This window comes from Mycteria americana, chromosome 1 (genome assembly GCF_035582795.1).
Source record: "Mycteria americana isolate JAX WOST 10 ecotype Jacksonville Zoo and Gardens chromosome 1, USCA_MyAme_1.0, whole genome shotgun sequence".
Classification (NCBI taxonomy): Eukaryota; Metazoa; Chordata; class Aves; order Ciconiiformes; family Ciconiidae; genus Mycteria; species Mycteria americana.
The window spans coordinates 73,941,015-73,950,756 of record NC_134365.1 but is presented as its reverse complement, the minus strand read 5'-3'; the positions used below and the strand labels follow the sequence as shown (position 1 = coordinate 73,950,756).

The following is a 9,742-nucleotide window of genomic DNA, read 5'->3' as shown; positions in this document are numbered from 1 at the left end:
CGTCCTAAAATAGATGTCTAAGTTGGGATGAATTAGAAGTAGCTGTCTTTCTCCACCAAATAGCAGGAGAGCACTGACAACTGGTTAGACAAAAAGCAGGTAAAGAGAGGTGAGATGGTCCCCCTCTGAGCTATTGATATATCTCTTATCCCTATCTGTTGTTTCAACTGATTTGGGAGGTAAGTAACATTTTTCAGTATTTGCCAAATAGGGCAAACATGTTAAATAGATGTTAGTATCAAATCCATCAGGTTCAGGAGTACATAAGGCAGAAAATAATGTATACAGTCCCACTGAACCTGTGCACAGACCGTCTGTGCTTTGTTTTGATTGTCAAATGGTAGCTTAAAGAGCGAAAGAGCTGATGCGTAATGCATTGTACGTATTTCAGGTTGGGATCAGCCTAGAAATCAGCATCCACCCACAGAGAAGACTCCACCTGGTTACTCCTCTGTACAAACAACGTCACAGTGACACTTCAGAGCTATCCTGTCACTCTCGTTTCTTTTCTGAAAATAAATATTCTAGCTGAAAACCAAATTAAGCCCACGATAGGTGTATAATATATCTCAAAGGTAACTTGAATGGAAAGCATTTCACACTGGCAGAAATATTATACAAGTTTAATACCATCTGAATTGTTTTCTCAATAACTTTCAGAATAAATATCCATTCATATGGATATTCAGAATAAATATCCATAAATATCCATCAATGAAGACTGAAACTTTTCTCAACAAAGAGAGTAATCACTAACACTTTTACAGCAAAAACTGTGCAGTAATTTTTATTCTCATGTATTATTTGTGAAATGAAAGGAATATGCCATTTAACATTAAATTTAGGAAAAATGTTTATATTTTGAGGCATTCTTTATAACATAAACAAATTAACCAAAGGCAATTATTAAGATTTCATTTGCTTCTCCAGCACTAGGCTTCTTCTGAATGTTTTTCATAATTGGACAGTCATGTTTCTCAGATGACAGTGAACACTTCCCTGAGAAAATGATGGACAAAACAACAATTGCTGTGATATAGGATGTCACCTCTATGAAAGTTTGCTTAACAATTTAAAGGAACTAGCATGTTTATTAAGCCTGCACTGATACTGGGCTGAGGTAGGAGAAAATAACGCTGTCAAATTTCCATTAAGGTTCATCCATCTCTGAACTAGTTTTCTTGGGTTTTGATATCAATGTAAGCGTGCAGGCAAATTTACCCTGTTTCTATGATAAGTTTTGATGCCTGAACTGCTCATTCGTTCTGTCTCTTCCCTTTGTTACTCTAGTTCAAGGAAAGGAATACCCAAGGACAGGTGTTTCTGCTAGCTTGTTAACTGAGTTTTCTTTTATTCATATTTAAAAGCAGTTATGCTCATTATGCTTACATTTTACCGATACCATCTTAAAGTAAGAACTGTAAATTCTTAAAATGCCATGCACAGTACATACGGAAATCTGTGCTGCAAGACCACTTCTGCTTGCTTAATGAACGTTAAGGTGGAAAGAGACCAGTCAGTTAACTGGTATAATCATATGCACGATGCAGCCATCTTGTCTCATCTAATTGTTCCTTCCATTGTGCAAAACAAGATGCTGTAGATGTTTCAAAACCAGAAGATTCTTCTGTTTTACTTTCATTAGGACATAACTTCTGTTAGCATTCTGATTTTTGTTGGTCTTAGTTAAGATGGTTTCTTTCTCTTACCAAACTGTGACTATAAAGACATACACATCATGGTTATCTTTTTCATCCTTTTAATAATAATAATAATAATAAAAAACCTGTTGCAATTACTTTTCCATTTATTATTGTGATATGTATATTTATTTTTTTACAAAGGAGTTTGACAAGCAGATTTCTGGAGTTCTTAATGGAGCTGAAACAATAGCCTATGCATGTCATTGTACATGCATAGTGAAATGATGAACATAAATCACATACCCACACACACGCACACACAGAAAACAAGGCACTGTTAAGACTGTACAAGTAATAAATGACGAAGAGGTTATTGATACATTAAAAAGTGAGCTCCTAATGAAAACTGTATCAGTAGTCATTGTAACACCCTAAAGCTGTGCATTGTTTTGGGGTTCTCTGCTTAAAAGCCCAACTGTGTCCCTCTTTCCATATGTATTGGACCCCACATTCGTAGGTGAATAAATTGCTCCGATGTTGTTGCTAGAACGAACTAAAAAGTCAGCCAAGCGTTGTGTCACACATGTGGCGGTGTTGCATTTCCGTTTCTCCAGGTGGTGACTACTAAGGTAAAACAAAAAGAGCCATAATTAAGTCAAATGATGAGCAATCAAGTGTGCCACTTCTAATAGGCATTTGAGCTGCGCTAATGTGGGAGTTCTTTTAATATGTGCACAAATACAGGAACATTACAATCTTCCTACCACCTACTTTGTGCCTGAAAAAAAATCTTGTGCTATATGCTATTATCAGTTTTAATGATGGGGGTTATTTAAATGCAAAGACCTTAACAGTCATATGTCATTTTTATTGATATTCCGCATAGCAATTTATGACATCTAGAAAACCTGTAATAATAGTATAGTTAAGACAGTAAGTGAAAACAATGACTAAATGTTTAGCTTTAAGCTGAACTTCTAAATCTATTTAGAGCTCTTGCTGATATCATGAGGATTACTAACATAATGACAATCAGTAACATTTATTTAGTTCTCTTGTTCCCACAGAATCATATCCTGCTCTCACTGAAGTGAACAGTAATCTTCCAGTCCACATCGACTGGATTGAGCTCACAGACTTTTTCCCAACTGCGCCACATATCATGAGAGGTGTCAGGCATTGCCAACTTCTGCTGACTTCAGTTCCACTTAAGATTTTGCTCTGTCTAAACAGAGATTTCTTCACTACTGAAAAGCAGCCACATCTTTGTTGAAACACTAGTAACTTGAACGTGCTGTTGTGGTAGGAGATAATAATTTGCTGGATGAGACTTTAAAGAGTGTCCATGGAAGAATCCATATCTAAAAAGAACATTTTATGGTCTGAACCAACAGACCATTTACAGAACTCTGTGTAGAACTTACGTAGCATGAGATTTATTAATTTTTTTAAATCGCAATACAACAGTTATCTTGAGAGAGCTTGGGTTTTCAAACTTGTTTCTTAGACCACTATGTTGTTCCTTCAAACAGAAATACTTGCTTGCTGAGATTGCTTATTGAGTTATTGTTAATTTTCTTGGGTTTCTTCATGTTGATGTGGCATGAGGTAGACAACAGTTTGCAGCAAAAATTTACTGTGAAGAGTGACAATTTCCCAGTTTCAAACTCTGAGCAATTACCATTGAGTACATTTTCCTATTGTTGACTAAATCTGTTATCTAAAATGTCATCTATTCTTTTAGAGTTATTTGTATTAATCTAGGAATCCAAATGGAATAGCAATTGTAAGAGAAATGTATATTATACTCATTCTTCATCAGCAAATAGGCAGCAATTTCTAAGCAATTAATATTTTAAATAGGTAATTGTGTTTAAAGGAAATGGTTGGCTAGGTCTTGATATAGTTTCTCTTAGGTTTCCATGGGTATTTCTATTGATTTAAAAAGAGTTTAATCAAGCCCTTAACATATGAGGTTCAAACAGCACCTGGTTCTCATGGAAATCCTGATTTGTTTGTGGAGGCAGAATTCTCTCTTTCATTAAAGGTACAACATCAGGCCCTGACACTCAAAGTTTAAAACTCCAGTCCTTACAGGAAGCTACTAGATTTCTAGCTGATGTTGAGCCTGACTGCACCCATTATACCTGTTAGCTCTCTGATCCGTAGCCTTTAATGAATATGTGCTTCAATGAGACAGTTAACCCTGTAAGAGGTGGTAAACCAAGGCCCCAGAAAAACAGATAAGGCGTACCACACTCATAAAGGTGATGCCTTGTGTTTGAGTATTACAATTACTATTTTATCTTTTTAAAAATTAATAGCTGTAAAAATGTGGGAACTTAGTCTCCATCATCAAAATACTTTGGAAGATAACCAAATTGTCATATAATAATGACTTTTTTTTTTTTATAAATTCAGAGAGAAAGGAACAGGCAACTATATAGACACATGTATTTACTGAATCTACCCCTAACAGAATTGTCATTGAAAGAAATTCACTCAAAAGCCTGATGAACAGTTAGAATAATTCAGTGTTGTTTATCTTTTTGTACAAATTGCAAATACTTTTTGAAATGCAATTTTATCCATTAAAAAGTTCCCTGAAGGTTGGATCTATGGATTTATAAACATGAATTCATTTCAGACTAGTTAAATTCTATCAATCAGAGCCAATTGCTTCTTTTCCTTCTTCCCGTGATTAAATTGATGTTTAATGCTGTAATGAAATATTACTTACTTACAGGAAATAGTTATGTTATAAAATAATTCCATTCTAGCAGAGCATTAGTGTTATTAAGAAGGGTATATTTTCTTTTTTTTTCCCCTTCAGGCTTGAAAAATGTGACAAACTTAAATAAGAAAGTCCTTTCAAAATATACCTTTCTTCTCAAGGTAATGGAGTATTTGTAGCCTTTTTCATTTATGAAAGCATTATAATTGTAAAGTAGTTAAATGATCTGCAACTTTTGTCTCTGGATTTCATTTTCTACCCTGAATGCTTTGATCTTTATGCTTACAGAATGGCTCTATTTACAAGAAGGGTATTTTAGGTTCTTTTTGAGAATAAACAACAGACACAGAGAGTCTCAAGTAACAGAATATCACTGGCACGAAGTTTACTTCATAATTTTATCCTAACTGATATGACTAGAAGAAACAAGGAAAATCAATACCTTTTTGTCTTTGCTGCTGGTTGCTCTGGCATTTCCTCACTAAGTCCTGAGAGTGTATTCCGTGACATTACTGGCAATATCCATCCTTGTCTCTTGGAAGTACCATCAGATAGATCATCAGCCACAGATAGTAATCTTTAAACAACAATAAAATACCCCGTGAAATTGAATAGCTCTATTTTTGCTCATATTATTTGAGACATGACAGCAAAAGCAATTAATGCAATAATCGGAACACTTTTTGCCCTAAAAAGAAAGAAATATGATTATTATTACTCACTTCTCAATAGGCGTAGCTTCCAAACAGCTCAGAGTGACAGAAAGTGCAATGAAGAAAACTGACAGCTTTAGGTTGCACATCTTTGCTTCCAAACTTTCTGAAAAGAATAATGATTCAAAACTGAAAGCAAACCCAAATACTCTTCAGCATATCCTATTACTGATGCCCATTCTGTCCTAAATCAACAGCAGCTAGTCTTTTTCACAGGGTAGAGTAAAAAATGATTCCCCTAAGTTTAGTGACACAACGCAGTTGCAGACAGATAGCTCTCAACAGTAAATGTTCATTTTCCATCTAGTAGTTTCAGTCCTTTCCCTTATCTCAGGTTTGCATTTCCCAACATGTCCCAGTCTCAAATTCTGGTCCCAGGTGCAATTTACCTTGAAGTTATCTTAGCCTTTTCCTGCAAAATGCTTTTGATTAATAATGAGAAACATTGTGCTTTCCTGAAAGCACATCGGTTGCACTGCATCTTAAGTAAAAAAAAAAGGGAAATTGTTTACCTTTTAGTGGTCAGGGAGCTAACGGAAGAAGCACGCCTGTGTTAGCAAGAAGGGTGCATGCAACAATTCCACGCTTGCATCTAGCTCTGGAGTATCCCTTTTCCCCCTTCCTTGCTGACAAGTAATACAGCTCTTATATACCCTTCACACCTTTCTCGGCTCTGACATCAGGCAGCACAGAGAGACTGTCATTAATTCCCATCCCTATAGATAGAAAGTGCCCCAGAGAGGAGCAGAGGCAGATAGGTCATTATTACATTAGCACATCAGTAAATATTAACCTGGTATATGCAGGATGCCCTCGTGAAGATACTGTAATAGCATATTGCACATCAGAACTGGAGCCTCAATTTTACAGTTCTGATAAGACACTGAGGTAATATTCCCTGTGGGTGTTTGAAGGGCTAAATAAGGTAACAAAAGTTATAAAGAAAGCCAGAGTAAATGAAACACCAGATCACCAGCAATTGAAATATAAAAATCCAGATATCTTAGAAAAGATAGAATAGTTAAAGTCGTGGAGGTTTGTTGTCGAAGTATATAATGATCAAGACAGAAAAAATATTGGAAGACATAAAAGCTGTATGAGGAATAAGAAAAGAGTGAAAATTATTGAAATTGGCAGATAGGGTAATCATTCACGGTAACAAGGTAGAAATCATGTACGTTTTTCAGTCAAGTATAAACATGAATGAAAATTCTGTCATTATTAATGTAAAATCTTATGTTTTATTAACACTGGTAGATTATTTATGTCATGCATGAAAATTGTGTCAATTAATGTTCTTAAGAAGGCAAAGACTAGGATTAAAAAGCTAGGAAAAGCCAGAATAAAGGCTGCCTGTGCAAATTTATTTCTCTAGTGTGCACAGAGTATGATTCAGGGAAAAATATACAGCTTTTAATAGATTAAATCCAGTGTTAATCAACTACCTGATTGCAGATTTCCAAGGATACGGATTAGAACCATTTTTTCCTGATTTCAGTGGGAATTAGGCAAGTTACTTTTTTTTTTTTCTGTCTCATTAGTTGCCTTTAGGTGCCCAAACGCTTTTGGAAAACAGGTCTTTCAATTATGGAGGCTAAGATGCTGACACAAAAGCTCAGGCAAAGTTTTCTGTGATAAGAAGTTGCATATAATTATGCATCTTCCATATCCCCACAGAACATGAATTAATTCATAACTACTTCAATGCCAAGTACATTGCCCTAACTGGAAGCCTCCTTCTTTGCCGGTTTAGTCTGTAACACTAGATTTTCACTGAGATGGCTAAAGTTCCAGTGCTGGCTCTTTTCAGGCATCTGTGCTACTTGAATACAGAAGGAATGTTTAGCTGGGATAGTAGCCTCTTAACCTGATACTGCAGCTAGTCTGCCAGTAAGATTCTAGCAAGTGACAATTTTTTTTTTTTTTTTTTTAAATGGGATGCTGCTTCTAGATATTTTGCTCTCTGTTTTTAATGATACGATCATATATTTTTTTTTCCCCCCAGGTTTCTGTCATCCTCCCCTGGTTGGACAGTCCCAGTGTGAGAGAAGTAAGTATAGTGTTGTTTTATCTTCACCATGACTATATGTTCTGTGCAACATCTGAAACAAGTTTATCTCTCCAAAGAGTCTTCTGATGTTATTTTCACTGCAGCATTTGACTACAATGAAATAACATTCTGGTGTTATTTTCACTGTAGCAATTTCACTCCCCTGAAATGAAGGCATGATTAGATCCATTTTACAGAGATAGAATTGTGCTAAAAAACCAATTATGCAAATAATCTGGCTGGTGATTGACACCAGCCAATATTCACAGCTTGAATATTGAACTCAAATGCCTTGGTGCACTTCTCCTGGGGTTGGAAGAGATCTGGGTCATGCTGACACTCAGTAGTGGTGTGTGTGCTCAGCTCTTGTGAAAAGGCAAGCTCGTGTTGTTTCAACTCCTGAAAAGCAGTGGATAGATCAGATGCAGTTTGCATCTGAGATGTTAGAAGATTGGACTGGATATTCAGAATCAGTTAAATTTTAAGGCGTCTAAGTGAATGGTTGTTACGTCAAGCTTGAATCAAGCTATAGGTTGACATAAGAAAAGTGAAACAGGCTTTTCAAAGAAATATTGGGCCAAAATCCTAATTTCAGCTGTCCTGCAAGCGGCCTTGTGGAGTCTCTAATGCTTTGAGAGAAGAAGAGAAAGGCTGATTCTGGAGTGCATTATAGAAATGAAACTGGGCTCATGATGTCCCAGGACCATTGTCTGCCTCCCTAGCCACATAGCATTTTGGCAGAGTCAGCAAGGAGTCTATCCAGCTATTATTCAGATGTAATGTTAACAAAATTAAGGTATTGTGGCTTCTGTTACAACTTCTCTTAAGCAGAAGTAGTGTTTTCCCACACAAACAAGAATGGGATATGAAATCGTGGAATCCCTCTGACAGCAGAACTATTCATAACTCAAATTTCAAGAACCTGGCACTAAGTACTGTGCAGCTAGTACCGTTCAAGGAAGCAGTTAGAAAACTATTTTTATCACTGAAAAAGTTCCTTAACCTTGATCTTAGAAAAAAACCCCTTAATCATTGTGCATAACAAATGTTATCAGCCCAAGAAAGAAATCGAGTATTCTCAGTAAAGAAATCCACGATCAATTCTATCCTGAGTAGTTACATGGCAATTTTACATATTTATGCTGGAGTTTAAGTCTGTATGGAAAGATTTGTCTGAAATGTGGTGCCTATATGAGGGTTAGGAGATACCAGAGCTGAGGTTTACAAAGAATCCAGAAGATACGGTATGCCAGTGCCCCAGTTCCTTCTGGAAACAACATACATAAATGTCTGGAGTTGCAAGATGATGAACATGCGCTGCACTGTAATGTACCAGCAGCAGAGGAACAGGGAACCAGTCTCGTCTCAAGTGTCTCCTGCTTTTATGTACTGGGGAGTGGGATTTACTGACTAAATGTGAGATGAATAGAGAGAGCATTCTATTGCCTGTTTCTAATGTAGAAGTATACATTAGACGAATAGCTCAGATGATTTGTGCCTGTTCCTCCTTTTTGCCTATAAAAACAGCCATGGGTGACTCGCTCAGATGTAGATGTTTACACTGCAGGTGTCTAAATGGATGTGACATGAATTCCGTCAGGGGTGCTTTAACTCTCTTACGTGCTCAGTTCCTAACATTTAAGGTTGTCTCCCTCTCTTTCTCATATTTACCTTTTTCTTAGGCTATTCTTGACACCTGCTGGACAGTTGTTTCCCACTTTTAATGGCTGCTTTTCAATTTCTGAGTTCCACATTTGCTTAATAACATTAATAACACACATTAAGACTTTTGGTAATGGATGTCTCTTTCCCATTTGTGAGTGATAAAAAGCCATGTTACCCGTTGCATGCACTTTACCAGATGCTGTTCTGCTGTGTAAGGTAAATGTCTCCAGTAAATTACATTGTTGCTCAGTTACCAGGAACTATAAGTGTGTGAATAACTCATGGTTTAGTTTTTCTGTTGTATCAAAACAGAAAAGGAAAAGCTTTAGGCATTAACCTGAAATGAGCATATTTCAATTTTTTTAATAAACCAGAAATCATAACAACAGCAGCATTAATATGCATCAGTGTAAATATTACCAGTAATGAAACAGAATGGTGCATGTGTCACTGCTTGTAGCTGTTACATGAGTGGAGCAGAATGTTTCATGTGATCTGACAAAATTGTTTTATTTTTATAACAATTTTATTAGCCTTTGATTCCTGAATCAAAGCTTTGAAACAAATTTGAGTCAAGCTTCGAATAAGGCTGAATCAAGCTTTGAAACAAAAGTAAAGTATAACAAAAAGGTTTCACTGATAGTGTCAGCACCTCTGAAAAAGTCTAAGTGCCTTGTGTTCAAAAGGCCAAACCTGAAATTAGAGGAGTAAATCAGGTGCCTAAACATCATTTTCTGCTATCATTTTAGATGTCCTAGGCTCTCCAGGACTGACATGCATGAACCCAGCTAGTAGGACGCTGTCGTAGCAACTGCAGACTAGGTGGAACATCAGAGGGAGTCTAAAATTACACTAGACACCTATGATTAGGAGCCTGGATTGTTCCCTGAATTTTTACATTTGGATGCCAAAGTCTGAAAATTTTGGCTATAATACT

At 36.4% G+C, this 9,742-nt stretch overlaps 1 protein-coding gene across 1 annotated transcript; it reads right to left on the bottom strand.

Moving 5' to 3' along the window:
- Nucleotides 1–2,074: 2,074 nt before the first annotated feature.
- Nucleotides 2,075–5,179, bottom strand: IAPP (islet amyloid polypeptide). The gene is made up of 3 exons (XM_075491728.1): nucleotides 5,100–5,179; nucleotides 4,820–4,954; nucleotides 2,075–2,267 (listed from the first exon to the last, which is right to left on the bottom strand). The coding sequence occupies exons 1-3, from the start codon at nucleotides 5,177–5,179 to the stop codon at nucleotides 2,075–2,077; spliced, it is 408 nt and encodes a 135-aa protein (XP_075347843.1).
- Between the last annotated feature and the right edge of the window lie 4,563 nt (nucleotides 5,180–9,742).